General features: G+C 34.5%; 7 protein-coding genes across 7 annotated transcripts; 4 read left to right on the top strand and 3 right to left on the bottom strand.

Annotated features, from left to right (window-relative positions):
• Position 1: 1 nt before the first annotated feature.
• NAEGRDRAFT_66632 (uncharacterized protein) lies at positions 2 to 1,198 on the top strand (the record flags this gene model as incomplete). The annotated part of the gene is made up of 1 exon (XM_002678147.1): positions 2 to 1,198. The coding sequence occupies one exon, from the start codon at positions 2 to 4 to the stop codon at positions 1,196 to 1,198; it is 1,197 nt and encodes a 398-aa protein (XP_002678193.1).
• A 41-nt stretch (positions 1,199 to 1,239) lies between these two features.
• On the bottom strand, positions 1,240 to 2,477 carry NAEGRDRAFT_66631 (uncharacterized protein; the record flags this gene model as incomplete). The annotated part of the gene is made up of 2 exons (XM_002678033.1): positions 1,240 to 1,937; positions 2,090 to 2,477. 2 exons carry the CDS (start codon positions 2,475 to 2,477, stop codon positions 1,240 to 1,242), a joined length of 1,086 nt encoding a protein of 361 aa, XP_002678079.1.
• Positions 2,478 to 3,717: 1,240 nt separating this feature from the next.
• On the top strand, positions 3,718 to 5,154 carry NAEGRDRAFT_48463 (uncharacterized protein; the record flags this gene model as incomplete). Its single annotated transcript, XM_002678146.1, has 1 exon — positions 3,718 to 5,154. One exon carries the CDS (start codon positions 3,718 to 3,720, stop codon positions 5,152 to 5,154), a length of 1,437 nt encoding a protein of 478 aa, XP_002678192.1.
• Positions 5,155 to 5,740: 586 nt separating this feature from the next.
• NAEGRDRAFT_79449 (serine/threonine protein kinase) lies at positions 5,741 to 8,340 on the top strand (the record flags this gene model as incomplete). Its single annotated transcript, XM_002678145.1, has 2 exons — positions 5,741 to 6,212; positions 6,260 to 8,340. The coding sequence occupies 2 exons, from the start codon at positions 5,741 to 5,743 to the stop codon at positions 8,320 to 8,322; spliced, it is 2,535 nt and encodes an 844-aa protein (XP_002678191.1). The 3' UTR covers positions 8,323 to 8,340.
• Positions 8,341 to 8,357: 17 nt separating this feature from the next.
• NAEGRDRAFT_66628 (uncharacterized protein) lies at positions 8,358 to 10,988 on the bottom strand (the record flags this gene model as incomplete). Its single annotated transcript, XM_002678032.1, has 1 exon — positions 8,358 to 10,988. The coding sequence occupies one exon, from the start codon at positions 10,986 to 10,988 to the stop codon at positions 8,358 to 8,360; it is 2,631 nt and encodes an 876-aa protein (XP_002678078.1).
• A 506-nt stretch (positions 10,989 to 11,494) lies between these two features.
• On the top strand, positions 11,495 to 12,848 carry NAEGRDRAFT_79448 (ribosomal protein L3). The gene has a single exon (XM_002678144.1). The coding sequence runs from the start codon at positions 11,511 to 11,513 to the stop codon at positions 12,759 to 12,761; it is 1,251 nt and encodes a 416-aa protein (XP_002678190.1). The 5' UTR covers positions 11,495 to 11,510; the 3' UTR covers positions 12,762 to 12,848.
• A 53-nt stretch (positions 12,849 to 12,901) lies between these two features.
• NAEGRDRAFT_66626 (uncharacterized protein) lies at positions 12,902 to 16,369 on the bottom strand (the record flags this gene model as incomplete). Its single annotated transcript, XM_002678031.1, has 1 exon — positions 12,902 to 16,369. The coding sequence occupies one exon, from the start codon at positions 16,367 to 16,369 to the stop codon at positions 12,902 to 12,904; it is 3,468 nt and encodes a 1,155-aa protein (XP_002678077.1).
• Positions 16,370 to 16,420: the final 51 nt, after the last annotated feature.

Here is a 16,420-nt window from a genome sequence, read left to right as displayed (position 1 = left end):
AATGCAAAACAATCAAAGCTTGAAAGATTGCTCCATTGATATTTTCTCCTTCAATGATAAACTATCGGGAGGCTACCTTGGTACCATTCTCATGGACAGGAATCATGACCTACTTTTGAAAATTGTTCCATCCTATGAGAATGATCACTTTAGAAATGATGCCTTGATCAATTCAATGTTACAACAAGTAAAGATACACGAAAGGGAATGTTACTTTTACTCAACTCTGCTTCCCTTGTTAAAGGAGCATAATTTGCTGGTATCTGATATCATTTTCCCTACAGTTAAAAACTCCCATGTTGAATGCAATAATCATGAATGTAATCAGTCAATGTTTCCCATTGGAGGTGGTTTTATTTTGATGGAGAACCTTTTAAAAAATCGAGCTAGATCAGAACTAGGGATGGAAAGTAATTTATTGGTTGTTCGAGGATTGAGAAGAGATTTCTTTTGCTATTCATTGGAGGCACTTGCTAGATTTCATTCATGTTCATTTCATCCAACTATTAGAAACTTAATAGATCAATCTCAAAGTAATCCGAATCATTTATTGAATGCAGAAATGTTTGAAAAAACTTTGAATATCATATTTTCAAAAGCTGATTGTCAGTTGGTAAATTTCATTAAGGATAAGAAGAATATTGTAGAGAATTCAGTTATATTTAAACGTGCTGGGTTCGATCTGAATCATTATTGCAATTTAATTAACAAAATCATGGACGAAAATTGGTTACCCAACGATTCAATATTATCAAGAATTATTGCTCATGGTGATATTTGGATGAATAACTTTATATTTATGAAAGAATCAGATTGTGAGGAAACAAATATAGCCATGATTGACTTTCAATGGATGCATGTTGGATCCTGTATTCAAGATCTTTCCTATTACATTTACAGCTCCTCTGATTTAGCAACATATCTCAAATTAGATAAGCATGAAAAGGAATCATTCTTACATGCTCATTACTATTCAATTCTAAAGGAACGATACGAATTATTTAACAAAACTGAGTCATTCATAGATTTCCAAACTTTCATGCAGGAATTTAATAAGGAAAAGGGTAGAGGAATTTTTCAATTCATTCTCTCATTTGAGATTCTTATTGGGGCAGCCGGTGAAAATCAAAACTTGATTTTAGAAATAATTGAAAGAACACTCCTTGTGCTTCTCGATTATGATGTTTCACTACCTTAAATATTCTGAAATGAGAATAAATTTGTAATTTCTTTAACAGATCAATTCAATTTATTATCTCTTTTTTCACAAAGTTCAATAATCCTTTTTTTGAGAACGCTATTTCTAATGGAAAGAATGTTTTTGCTCAGAGTATCGAGGAGAGAATCGAAAACAGCTTGATTGGCATACTTTTCAGATACCAATTGCAAACAGTCCAATAAAACAAATGATCCAGCTTTAGATTTAACAAGCTGGAGAACCTTATTCTCAGAGACTTGATTATTTGATACATCATCAACTAGTAATTCCAGCAATATTTGATCTGTTACACTCTTCTTGCAATTCTTAATACACTGAGAAACAACATAGGACCCAAGTGGGTGAGAGGCATAACTTAACATATTCCCTTTCATTCTCAAAAACACTGATTCGCCAAACCCTCTCTCTACAATCATTTGGAATATTGGTGCAGAACTTTCATGAGTAATTACATTATCAAAGTTAGATAAAAGTAGCAATATCATAGAGTCCAATTCACCTCTATCACATGTATTTAAAATGTGTTGTAAAACTCGAGAGGAATTTCTATTGTATGACATCTCCAAAATGTGTGGCTTCAATGCTGTGATCAGCTCCTTCTTTCCTTGCTTGTTACAGTGGTCGAAAAGAGCTGGCACTACAAAGCTACTAGATGTTCCTTCCATGATTGGTTTGATTTTAAGTTTGACATTTTGTAAGAATATTTCCGTTAGAGGATCTGTAAACTTTACAATAAGCTTTTTGTAAAGATTGATCCTTGAGTAGTGTTAATCACATCCATGATATAATGTGCCAATTTTTCAACAAATTGAATCTTCCTGTCCAGATTAATCCTAGCAAATATAATATCTAAAGCAGGAGTTGACTTACTCGATGCAAATATTTTAAAATCAGGAAGAACCACTTGAGTGAAAAAGATATCCAGAACCTTATCTGATGCAACACTCATGAACTTCTTAATTACTATTGACCCATGTTGGGAGAGAGCAATATGTTTGAAATCATCTTTAAATTTTTCAATTATAAACAAGTGTTCACCATCTTCCATTTTTTTAAAGCACTCTTGCACAATGTAGTTGCCAATTGGATGGACAATGAGCTCACTTAAATTTTCTTCAACCATTCTCATTACCCTCTTGTGATTTTCTATTTGTAGCAATTTTGAAATCAAAAAGGCACCTGTAGAATCCTTAGATAATTCCTTAACCAAATTACTGTCAATTAATTTGATAAGTCTGTCACACTCGCTATCGCTCATTTTAGAAACAAGCTCCCTAACTGTTGCACTAGAGTATTTTCCAGTACAAATATCAAATAAATTCTGTTTGTAAATGCAATGTTCCAACAATATTTCCTTTCCCGAATCAGGTAGACCATCATAGAGTCGGAGCAGAATTTTGTAACTTGGCCCATGTTTCATCGATGATAATATACTCTTTCTTTCAAGGAATTCATCTAGTATTTTCATAAAATCATCCCTTTCTAAGCAATCTAATTGTTTAATAATGTTTTGTGTTCCACCAAAATCCAATTCTTTCAAAAACAAATCCTTTTTTATCTGTTCAATGGTTTGGTTTCTATCATCCTCAGAACTAACTTGAAATAATTTGGAAAGCAACAAGCTAGAATAATTTTGTGACTTGCTCTGATGTTCATTATTGTGTTTCATACAGGAGTGATAGGAATGTTGATGAAGATTATTAAGAAGAGGTATCATCATCGGAATTGACTTTTTCCTTGTTGTTACTTTAATCCCTCCTCCTCTTCCGAATAGCCAACTAGTTTGACTTTTAAAAGAATTTAAAAGCAGTACTCGTTTAATGAGTAAACCACCACCACTACAATTATTTGCAAGTTTGTTGTTGAACATTTTTTTCAATTATTTAATAATAAATATTTGAAAAATCCTTTTTGATTGAAATGAAAAAAACCAACAAGAAAATTGTTGAGGTTGTCGAGTAAATTCTATCAAAACTTTAAACATTTCAATGTTTTGTGATTCTATCAAAATGATTCATGTTGAGCCAATAGGAGAAAATTTGAATGAGATGAAATATTCAATTCAGTTACTGTAAACTGGAAAGAGGTTACAAAAATGATATAGAACTTGAAAAGAACTGCAAATTGAGAAATTAGCCTGAACTGACTTATAGTGTTGTAACAAACTGTAAATTGAATGTATTGTAAAGAAAATCCATAAAAACACATTGGCATATAATGGCCAATACGAAAGTATCTAGCCAATTAAGAAAACACAACACTTTACTCGAAACACACAGACTTTAGTTTTGTGTTGTACAACATTCGGCGTTTTGGGTGGACTTTGGAATTTACCTCCGACTTGTGTGAGATGAAACTGAAAATCAATTATTATTGATGGTTGAAAAAGTCAATTAATTAAAAAAAACAAACCAAAGCCTTGTTGCGTTAGCGGGTAAAGTTTGTGTCTTTAAAATATATAATCTCATCACCAACAACACATTTGCGGACAAAAGGAAATGATTCCAAACAATAATAATATCATTGATCAGGTTCCTCTTTCACCAATTCTTCACAAGACTGCCTCTGCTGAAAAGTTGTTTCAAATTCATGTTCATGAGCCTACTCGTCATCGTTTCTTTATAAAGGGAACCGAGATTACGAGAGCCATCCTGGAAGGAATAGAAGAAATTGAAGAATATGAAGAGCTTCAAGATATTCTTCACTTATTCCAGACCGATGCTTCAAAGAGAAGATTCGGGTTCCCAGGTCTTGAAGTTGCCATTGAAAGTTTTGAAGAATATATTCGTGGAAGAGGCGAAGAACATAAGGAATTTGATTTTTACCAACACTTGCTTCCAAAGATTGCTCAATATGCTCTCGAAGCAACAGAGAGCGAATTGATCGAAAGATTACCACTCATTGAGATGCATCAACAAGGTTCATTCACTGTCAAACCAAAGGATGTTCGTTGCATTTTAGCAAATGCCTTCTTCTTGAACATTTCTTCGGAAATACACAATTTTATGCAAAAAGATAGGGAGAGAGATTTTGGAGTTTTGGATTTCAATAGACTTTATGTATGTCGTTTGGAGGAATCTATTGAAAGAATTATTTGTCAATTAAGTTACTTTTATCAACAAGCTAATCATGAACAACAATTGTGCATAGATAGAGAGGATATTGTTTTTACTCGTCACAACTTGACAGTAGAGGAGGAACCAAATTGGGCTGAAATGAAGGACATCGATTTTTCTAATGCAGAAGAAGCCAAGTCTATTATCAAGCTTCATGATGGAAGAATGGAGGATATTTTGTGTCGTGGATTTGTTGATTTTGCCAATCGTTTCATTCACATTGGTTCAATTATTCCATCACTCACTCAAGAAGAAATCCTTTTCAGTTGTTGCCCAGAATCTTTCCTCACTCTCCTCATTTGTGAATCTTTGAGTGATACAGAAATTATGACCATGAGAGGTATGGTCAGATATAGCGAATATAAGGGCTATCTCAATACTTTTGAATTTACAGGTTTATACGAACCTCTTGGACATACTGTTGATATTATTATTATGGATGCCATATCTAGAAAGCACTTCCAACCTGAAATGATCAAACGTGACCTCAACAAGGCCTACTTGGGATTCAAAAATGTACCTGAGAAAGAAATTACCTCAGGAAGATGGGGATGTGGGCAATTCGGTGGAGACTTTGTTTTGAAATTTGTCCAACAATTATGTGCTGCCAAAGTTACTGGAAAATCTGTTTACTACTCAACATTTAAGGATGAACAATGTATTAAGGATTTGACAGAAGTATTAGAATCTATTATTTCTTCAAAGATAACCATTAGTGAGCTTTATTATATCATGAGTACCTATCACGAATACAGAGCCATCAACTCAAAAGCCTACTTTATAGACTATCTCAGACAAGAATTACAAAGAAAGAAGTAAATATCCTTCTTAGTATTTTCCGTTCTTTACCATGACAATGCTTGAATGTTGTTTACGAGCAGTCAATCAATATTTTTATGATGTATTTATGTTTGATGTGTTGATGGCTTATGAAATACCAAATATGCAATTACTATGAGTCATTTTCTCTCTGCTTAATCTTATTAAATATGAAAAAGGAAATGTAAATACACTAATTAGAACGTTAACATACGTATTAGCAAGTACTTATTCAGAGAGGGTCCAATCCTTTCCTAAGGTACAATTAAATATTTTCATCTTTACAATTGCACTAATCCACCACGATCAAGTTACCTTTCCTTATGAAAAGAATCAATGATGGCATCACTCAGAGCGTTAATTCATTAATAATCTTTATTTGTCAAAATCTTTATTTATGGTTTTCAGTGATTTGACCGCTGTTATTGTTTGATAGTTTGTTATTAAATCTATCTCCACCTGCTGAGAGAGCCTTAAATTTTTTCATTACCCATCACATTAGGAACCACCCCTCACAGTAGTAGCATATTCATCACCAACAACGACACTCAGCATCAAACTACGTAGATAATACAAATATAAAAAAATGCAGAGAGCCACTCTCACGGAAATTGCAAACTACATCAATGCAGATATTCTCCTCCAGAACCAACAAAACACATTGGCCAATAAGGGAAGTCCAATTTCTGCTGGTAGTTACAAGTTTATGTTATCAACATTAGGAAAGGTTATCACTGGAAGATTGGAGCATTTTCAAAGAATATTGGAAAGTGAGCAAGCAGTGATTGGTGATAATATTCATCGGGTACCTCAAGTTGAGTTATTTACAGCTAAGGAAAAGGGATTAGAAAAAGATGTACTCGTTCTGAAATTAACTCACAAGCTAGTCGACCAATTTACCTTTCCTTATGAAAAGGATCCAGTTGATGATGGAGAAAAATGTATGAAATATATTAAACTTCTCCAATCATTCCGTCATGATAATATAATTCATCCAGAAAAGGTGATACCAATTGATGATGGTCTGACCTATTTTTTGTATCCAAACGGAGACATGCGTAAGTAATTATTCTACTGTTTCGTTGTATTGACACGATTTCCTTAGAACTTTCATTGGTTGATGCCATTTTGGATGGTTTGCTTAATAATGAGCAGAGAAAATTTGTATTTTTCCAAATCGTTTCCGCAATTAATGAAATCCATAAGGCTGGAATGGTTCATCAGTGTCTTCATAGATTTGCCGTCGATCCTCATTTAATTGTTATTGGTGATGGTTGTAAAGTTGGTTTATTTGATCTCACCAGTGTGTCCATTGAAGATGATTCAAACAATGATATTTACAGTTATACTGCAACACCACGAAGATCCATTGAATTTCCTGGTGGATCTATGACACCAAGAAGAAATTCTATACTTGAATCGCCAAGAAGCTCAATCATTTCCTCACCAAAATCCCCAAGAACTCCAAGAAGATCATCCTTTGCAAGCCCAAGCAAGAATTACTCTAGAGATTATTTGTTTGCGACAAAGAATGAACGAATTTTCAGAGATGTCACCGGTGGCGATAATAACAGAAGAGTCAACAACGTTTGGACCCTGGGAACCATTTTTGCCTTCCTTCTCAGAGGAATCCCAATATTTAAGGGATCTACATCAACAGAAATCTGGGAATGTATTGTAAAACTGTTTGGAAAACCAACTGAAAATGACTGGTGTGACCAACAATTTAATGTCAAAAACCATGTCACAACATTGGTAACAGAAAAGGGATGGGGAATGACTGAAGATGGCTCTGCAAACTTTGTTTTTGGATCCTGTACAGATGAGGAACTTGACTTGTTGAGAGGAATGTTGAACATTAATCAAGAAGAGAGATTGACCACTGAACAAATACTTCAACATCCATACTTTGAGGAGTACAGAGATTTAGTTCCAAAGTACAACACATTTACAACATTTGCCCAAGGTTTAAAGGATCCAAATGATTGTACATTGGTAGTCTCAGGATCCAATATGAACAACCAAACTGGTATGCAAAATTGCATTCTTCACCCAACTCTTGGGTTTTTGGACGAGGAAAATTCAGTATTTGAAGACATACCAAATATTAAGAAAGTGTGTTGTGCTGCTTCTAGCACCATGCTTTTGAGTGAAACAGGTCGTGTATATATTCTAGGAGGTCCAAAGGATTCATCATTGATTGAATTTGATTTGGATAATATTGAAGATATTGATTGCAATGGAAATGAGCAATCATGTCATTACATTATGAAGAGAAATGATGGAAAATTGTTTGTATATGGCTCAAATCAGTTTGGTCAATTAGGTCAAGGTCACAATATGGATGTAAATACTCTTTGTGAAGTTGTTTGGGATGAAGAAGTGTTTGTCTCCAATATAGCAGCAGGCAAGAATCATACAGTTGTTTTAGCCAATAATGATTTGTATGCTTGTGGTTCAAACAATCACAAACAACTTGGTATTGATGACCATAGAGAGTTCATTCCATCCATGACTAAAGTTGCCACATTTAAGGGTGAGCAACTCAAAGATATTAAATGTGGTGAAAATCATACTATAATTTTGACCGAATCAGGAAGAGTATTTACTTGTGGTGATAATAGAAATGGTCAGTGTGGTTTTGAAAGAATCAAGAAGGTTTGTGTGCCATCAGAATTGCCATTGAATTTGTTCAACAGAACCCCAATAGTTGCTATTGCTGCAGGTGCTAACCATTCAGTGTTTGTCAATGGTCAAAACTTTGTCTACACTGTAGGAAGTAATAGTAAGGGCCAATTGGGAACTAAGACTGAACTGCCATCAAGTTGTATTCCTCTCAAGATTAATTTCCAACCACAACATAATGACTTTGATATGCATCCATTAAGTAGAAGAGAAATTGAAAGTGTGTATGCCAAATTCGATCACACTTTGTTTGTGGGAATTGATGGTAGAGTCTTTGTTTCAGGCGATAACAGTTATCAAGAGTTAGTCAGTTGGCCTTATCAACAAGGATTTTACTTTTATCATGACATTCCAATCGCAGTCGATATTCCAGTAGAAATTTTGAACGTCTCATGCCCAAATCTTGACAACACAAATTTGGGATTGAAGATCAAATCTGCTAGTTTTGGAGAGCATCACATGTTTTTAAGTTTAACAAAATAAATTCATTGATTGTATTATATTTTAATGATAAACTATTATTGAGATGCAGTAGTGGTATTGTTTGTACCTGGCGCATTAGCTTGGTTGTTTGGATCTTGAGCCAAAGAAATTGAAATGTTGAATCGTCCTATTTGTTGCTCAATGGTTGTTCTCTGATTTTGCATGTCAGATAAATTGAAAACAAATTGTTGAACGTTTTGTACTCTTGTCTGTGGTTGCCCAAGAACTGGAATTCCATTTTGTTGTAATAATCTATCGAATAACATTGGGTCAGCATTAGCTCTATTGTTTCCAAGAAAATCTCTCAAAATAGGATGATAATTCATAATATGGTGATATTCATAATTATTCCAAAAGTGTAACATCATTTCAGAAACTAGAACCAAACAAACAAAGAATCCAAAATATGAATAACCTGTTGGATATCTAAAGTAATAGGTCAAATAAACTCCACAATGGAAATGAAGAATCCAAGGGAAAACGCTTCTCGAGAATCTACTGCTACAAATATTGTTCAAGAATATTTGAGCAAGCCAAATTAAACAGAAAACCATTAAACTGATTTTTTGATCACCACCAAAGAAGTTATCAATAAATCCAATTACACCCAATAAAACTGGAACAAACATGATGTTTTGGAAGAGGTGAGTTAAGAATGATCTCAAAATTTGATTCACAGAATTCAAATGTGCTTGCAACTCAATAATGAGATGTAGAATATTCATCTGGGTTGTTCTAACTAGATAGTAAATCAACACAAAGCTGACCACATAGAGAATCAATGGAGAAATCTTTACAAAGAACCTAGTAACAAAATCATCATCATATTCAAAATGTTTCAGGTAGTACACTTCATCGAATTGTTTGGTGTAGATCATGCCACTATTGATAGTATATGCATGATTAAAATCATGATTGTACTGAATAAAAGCATTGAACATTAAAGTGTCATATCCAATAAAATAGGAAAGAATATATGGTAGAATGCCTCCAAAAGCATCAAAGCATGGTTCATTCCAATCTAAATTGATAGTGTAAACTGGTACTTGTAATGTTTGCTTTGATTCTCTGGCAATGTAAAATAATCCCCTCTCTGTTGTATAGACAAATAATCTAGTATCATTGAAAACTTCTGTAACACCTGAAGTTTCATACATTGTCACAATCCAATATTTGATAGATTCTATAGTATCAAAGCTTTCATAAGATTCTCTCAATGGAATTGATTCATTCTTTGCTTCCAATTCCCTTCTCCAAGATTTCATTTTCTTATCTATTGGACCTTCAATATAGGTTCTCAAGAGGTAGGAATGTGCTGCCAATGGTGAGATTGTATCATTTGAATCGTAATATCTATTAATGATTTCATCTCTGTACTTTTGTAAAATAGTATTTTGTAGGCAATTAATTCTAGGCTTGGAATAGAATCTCTTATCGAAAAATTGATTAAGTGGTTTGATAATGCTCTTGTAAAATGTTGATTGTTCATAGTATTGGAAGAGATTATCGATAATGTCGTCATCCTCTTGTTGTTCTTCGTTTGATTTCTCCTCAGAAGAATTTTCCAGAGCACCATTATTTTGTGTAACATTTTCACTTGTTGAATTACTACTAGTACTTTCCAATAGTGTGGATGTGTTTTGATATGAACTTGTTGTTTCAGTCATGATTGTATCATTCTGATTTAAACTTGTTGCAACAGTAGAATTTTCTATACTACTCAATAAATTGCCACTAACAACAGGATTATTTGGATCTGCTTCTGCCATTATTAATGTTGCATTTTGAATTGGTAGTGTCTCATTTTGAGTGATGGTCGTATTAATGACTCCATGATAATCCTGACCAAATAGTCCCAATCTGAACATGGCAGTAAAGTGTTTTGTAGTATTTTGTGCCTTTTCCGATGCAAATATTTTCATCATTTTGCTAAATTGTAAAGCATTTGATTCTGTACTATTCATAATTACATTCCTTGTATAGTCAATTCTTTGTTGAGCATTTAGATAATTATTTGGTGGTATGCAAAATAGGGTATGTAAAGCAACAAGTAATATGAAAGAAAGACATCCAATAGCCAGCAGATAATATTCCAAAAAGATGGTAACCTTGATTGAGCTTGTGAATAATAATCTAATAATTTCCAATGCTATAGATTGTGCCTGTCGTCTCACATCTTGATCATTTCTATTATTCAATAAATTGCCAAGTCTTTGAGTGACTGTTGGGAGTGGTATATTTGCAGAATTTGTCTGAATATTCATGCCATTATTATTTACTGGTTGGTGAGGAGGAATATTATTAATGATATTATTATTATTGACTAGTCTTGTAATAGGTATTATTCCATTATCGGAATCGGAATCTTCTTCAGAATCAGAATGATTGGTTTGAAGAATTGTATTATTATTATTATTATTATTATTTGATAAAGATGACAACAAATTATTGTTGTTGTTGCTGCTATCCAATAAGATTGGATTCATCGTTCCTTGCTGTTGATTTATTATTGGTGGTGGTGAGGATGAAATTGTTGAGAAAGAAGAAGGTTGTACTGCATCATCTGCACTACTACTAATAGTTCTATCATTGTCTTCCATCATGGTGATGAAGGAACTGCTGTTATTGTCATCTGATGATTCTCCCTCCGAATTTGATTGTGGCATATTTTTTCATGTGTGTGTTGGGAGAGAATTTGAAAGTGCTGGGTGAGGTTTCTTACGTTATTATGCTGATTGAAATGAGAGTTTGGATATTCTGGTGATTTGTCAGAGATTGTGATCATTATTATCGTTTTTTGAAATTACCAAATCAAATTCTATGGATAATAAAGGCCTCTCTTCTGATGGTTGTATCGATGATCAATAAATATCTTTCAATACTCCACACATTACAAGAATGAGTTAGGTACACGGGTATGATGATATTGCCAATGAATTGAATACTTCAGAATGAAATCCTGTTAATAAGGTGTTGAAAAACTTGGATTGTAAATACTTGTTGTGTGAAACCTCGTGTTCACTCTTGAAGTTTGCTTTGGTGGGAAAATTGTCTAATAAAAATAGAATGGCCTTCATAAAAATTGCTGAAGCACCTGGTGATGACATGAAAAATATTCATTGTAAGAAATAAAATCAACCCAGTTTTTGCTCCAACAATAAAAATCGTTGAAAAAAAAATAGAACAACATGTCTCACAGAAAGTTTGAAGCACCAAGACACGGTTCTCTTGGTTTCTTGCCAAGAAAGAAGGCTAGAAGAGAAAGAGGTAGAGTTAAGGCTTTCCCAAAGGATGACCAAAAGAAGGCTACTCATTTGACTGCTTTCCTTGGTTACAAGGCTGGTATGACCCACATTGTCCGTGAAGTTAACAAGCCAGGTTCTAAGATGCACAAGAAGGAAGGTCTCGATGCTGTCACCATCATTGAAGCTCCACCAATGGTTGTTGTCGGTGTTGTTGGTTATAAGCAAACCCCAACTGGTTTGAAGGCCATCGGTACTGTCTGGGCTAAGAATATCAGCAATGAATTCAGAAGAGTTTACTATAAGGATTGGTGTAGATCCAAGAAGAGAGCTTTCACTAAGCTCACCAAGACTTACTTGGAACAAGCTGCTCAAGAAAAGAGAACTCAAGCTTTGGAATCATTCAAGAAGAACGCTGATGTTATCAGAATTGTTGCTCACACTCAACCAAGCAAGGTTACTGCCACTAACAACAAGAAGGCTCACGTTGCTGAAATCCAAGTTAACGGTGGTACTGTTGATGAAAAGATCAAGTTCGCTGTTGCTAACCTCGAAAAGCTCGTCTCTGTTGACTCTGTCTTCGCTAAGGATGAACCAATCGACGTTATTGCCGTCTCCAAGGGTAAGGGTACTAAGGGTGTCGTTTCCAGATGGGGTGTTAGAAGATTGCCAAGAAAGACCCACAGAGGTTTGAGAAAGGTTGCCTGTATTGGCGCTTGGCATCCAGCTAGAGTTTCCTTCTCTGTTGCCAGAGCTGGTCAAAAGGGTTTCTTCCACAGAGTCCACCAAAATAAGAAGATCTACAGAATCGGAAAGTCCAACAAGACTGAAGAAGGAAAGAAGTCCGCAATGACTGATTTCGATTTGACTGAAAAGGATGTCAACCCAATGGGTGGTTTTGTTAACTATGGTGTTGTTGAAAACGACTGGGTTATGGTCAAGGGTAACGTTCAAGGTCCACCAAGAAGAGTTGTCACTTTGAGAAAGACTTTGGTTCCAGAACACAAGTGGGGCAGAGACATGAAGGAAGAAATTGTCTTGAAGTTTATCGATACTACCTCCAAGGTTGGTAAGGGTAAATTCCAAACCACTACCGAAAAGAACAAGTTCTTAGGTCCAAGAAAGAAGCAATTGGAACAAAAGAGATTGGAAGATGAAAAGAAACTCCAAGCTTTGAAGGAAAAGAGAAAGCTCTAAATTGAGACATGTAGTAAAATATAGATTGCTCTAAGCTTTCACAAGTTCTTTTGTACAAATTATAAACATTTAGTCGCGAGCTTAATTAAAATAACTATTTCTTTTCTTGGTATTTGTAATCAAAAAGATAATAGGTTATTTTATTCACTTCTCATCACTATCAAGGTGTCAAGCTCATTACATAAGTGGTAGTACTTTGAGCATATCCAACTTTTAATTTGTTGATATCCTTCTTTGAAGAGCTGGAGAGGAATTTCTTGCAAAATCCTTTTTCTTAAACGAATGATTGGTTCTGGGAGACTTCTCAAATCTTTTAAGGGAATTTGTTTCAACACTTGAATTGGGAATCTCCCTTCCAATACTTCTCTTCTCCATAATCTTTCAAACGAGAGAGGTGATATTGCCGAGTTCCTTAACATGCTTGTGGGACTGAATTTAGATATGAAATTGGAAAAGTCACTCTTTGGGAGGTAGTAAACTTCATAGGGAATATTTTCTCTTTCTTCTTCAGTCAATTGGAAATAATTTGAGGGAAGTCTTCTCAAGTTTTCCAATCCAAATCTTTGTATGATTTTATGAGGCACTTGTTGAGATAGAAATTCTAATTTCCATTCCAATTCTGGCTGTTCTGTTGGGGGAGGTTTGAGACTTTCCTTACTCTCTGTTGGTAACTTCATTTCTGGAAGTTTCATTGGATTTGACCCAAATAGGGGTTTGTATGAAGAGATTGATTCTTTTGATTTGGTATTGGTTTCATCCTCTGTGTTGATGGTTTTCACATCAACTTGTTGAGTTGAGTATTCTTCATTTGAAAGTGATTGAGAGTTACTTCCAGTTTCCTCATTGGACTTCAAATCAAAGGTGGTATCCTTGCTCTTAATGGAAACAGTAGGTGAACCAAATAGAGGTATACATTTTTCAAAGATTGTTTTGATATAGGGTCTTGTTGTTTTACCATAGAATTTCCAATACTTGTCAAAAGTTAAAACTTTTGCACTCAACCCTATTTGAAATTCCAAGCTATCAACCTTGTGTTGTAAGCTGGCACAGATATTACACTTCTCAAAAGCCAATCTTGGTACAAGTCGATATGTGAGAGTAGATCGAATATACATCCCTGCTCTTGCTACTGGTATTCCAATAGCTGCTCCACCAGTCAATGAAACTGATACATATGGCTCCAAAGACGTGGCTGCTTCCAATCGTTCAACACACAGACCATAAACCAACTCTACTGCAACACGCATTGAGAGTGAAATATGAAAAGTCAATGGTACTGGTCCTATATTTACCATTTGTTCATGCGTTGCAATGACTGGAAACGTCTTTTCAAATATTGGTTTAGTTTCACTCAAACAAAGGGAAATAAACTTTTTCACTTGCTCTGGAACAAAACCTGTATTGACAAATGTTGTCTGAGCAATTCTTAGATAAATATTGTCCCTAACTGGTTTATGTGGTCTTTTGGTGAGCTCTGCACTCAATTCTAATAGTGAAAACTTTCGTTGTAGAGCACTTGCTTCAAAGGCTGCTCTTGCAATGAGAACAAAATCAAAATAACTCTTATCTGCATTGCAGTCAAATGAGGCTCCACTATAAATGGCCATTCCACAATAGAGATTGACAGCCTTTGGGCCAGCAATCTTTTCAAATTCAAAATGTTTGGAGAATTTCATATTGGATAAATTTCCTTGTTTTTGAAAGAAAGAAATCATGTCAGTATTGTAGAAGCAAACAGTGTCATTGATATTTTCACTCACTTGAATGCAAGCCTTCTCATCTCGTATTGTTGCTGGGGAAGCAAATTTGGATTTCAAATCTCCAACAAGTTTTGTAATTTTGGAGAGAGCTCCTGCAGCTTTGGTTTCAACCCAATTAGATGCTTTTTGAATCCCTTCCTTGAGGGATTTGTTTACAAAGAGGGTCATCTTTTCCTTTCCTTTCGAGAGGGTGTCTTGAATCCTTCTCATGAATCCGCCAATAAATAAGGCATTCCTTGTTTCAACTTGATTCAAAATATCCAAATCTTCATTGGAGAGCCCAAACTTTCTATAATCATTGCCTTTGATTTTCCTATTATGCCTCTGTTTCTTGTTTAGCATCTTTGAAAGATATTTTGCTGAATTATCAGTTCCTGCATTGTACATGTACTTTCGTATTGTACTCTTGATGCCCTCATCTCTCACAACTTTGTAAATTCTTGCTAATGGTTTCACCAACGACCATGTATTCAATATATACTCTCTTTCTCCCTGGGATTCAATCAAGTTTGATTTTAAATTTGGAGAGAAATTTTCATCCTCACTCCTCAAAATCTTAAGAATAATTCTATCTAAGGTTGGGTCATCTTTTATCCTCTTTCTTATATTCTTTGTTAATAGAATTTTGAAATATTCTGGAATCTTGTCAGAAGCCCATATTGCGTATAACAGATAGGGATCTACTGCTTCACCGGCATTGTTTAGAGCATGAAAGTGGGTCTCGATGTCTTCTTTCGATTCTGCATTTTCTATACTGTCCAAAATTTCTCTTACAATAGTATCTTTAAGAGTCTTATCTTGCAGTCTATGTGCAAGGTCTGCAAATGCTAGGTAAGCGTTTCTTTTTACATTTGAATTTGATTCAGATGTAATGTTATGTGATATAAACTTCAATCCATGGTTTTTTAAATGTTTAATAAATGAATAAACATTTGAGCTAGGTCTTTGAATATTAATGGATGAGTAGATGTAATTGTTTGCAAGAACTGGCTCTATTGATGATATAGCTATAAGATCATTTTGGATATTTTCGTTTCTTGTCGTTGCAACTAATTGTTGAATGATTTCCAAATAGGTTTTGGTTGAGAGATATTCGGCTCCGGTTAGCTTGTTGAGCTTGTGCAAGCCTTCAACGAGATGATTCAATAATATCCTTGCTGATTGAATAGTGTCCAACTTTTTATAGTTTGAAACAATTCCTACCAATCTTGTTGTGTTGTGCTGGAGTGAAGGATCTCCTTTGAGCAATGAAAGAAGTTTTTGAAAGTGAATCGTTGAAAATTTCCTCCTGTTTAACAGGGAGAAATATCTTTTGTCCAATTTCTTTGATGAAAATGTATTTTCGAACATCCAGTCATTCTGAGACCTTGTATTGTTCAACATTGATCTAATAAGATCGTTAAAGTTTTCTATAGATGAAGCAATCGATATGTTGACAATCTTGTTAAGCTTGATTGTGGAGTATAGTCCAGATTCAACATTATCTGACGATTTAAGTGAGGATTGAACAGACTCCCTCTTTGAAATATTCTCAAATTCTTTGAAAATATTAGAGTTTTTCGTTTGTTGATGGCTTAGGCTGATCAACATTGAAGCGTGATGTATCCAGTGGTGTTGAATATCAACAGTAACTAAATGTTTAGCTTGGTAATTGATTCTTCGTTTTGAAATAGGAATTTTGTAAAAGTCCTTGCTGGAAAATTCTTGATAAACTGTCAAAAACTCTGGCTTTTTGGATATTAAACTCTTCTTGTACTCTTGGAAATATTTCCCTCCAAATCCATCTGTTTGATGCCTGGCATCTTTTTTGGTGTCAGTTGTCAACAATCTTAATATTCCTTTTTTCATTGTTTTGATGTAAGCTGTCTCCCTCTTATTAAATATCAATTTGAAAATATG

Source organism: Naegleria gruberi (genome assembly GCF_000004985.1).
Source record: "Naegleria gruberi genomic scaffold NAEGRscaffold_19, whole genome shotgun sequence".
Classification (NCBI taxonomy): Eukaryota; Heterolobosea; class Eutetramitea; order Acrasida; family Naegleriidae; genus Naegleria; species Naegleria gruberi.
Note: the sequence above shows the minus strand (reverse complement) of the source record. Positions and strands in the feature narration are given on the sequence as shown.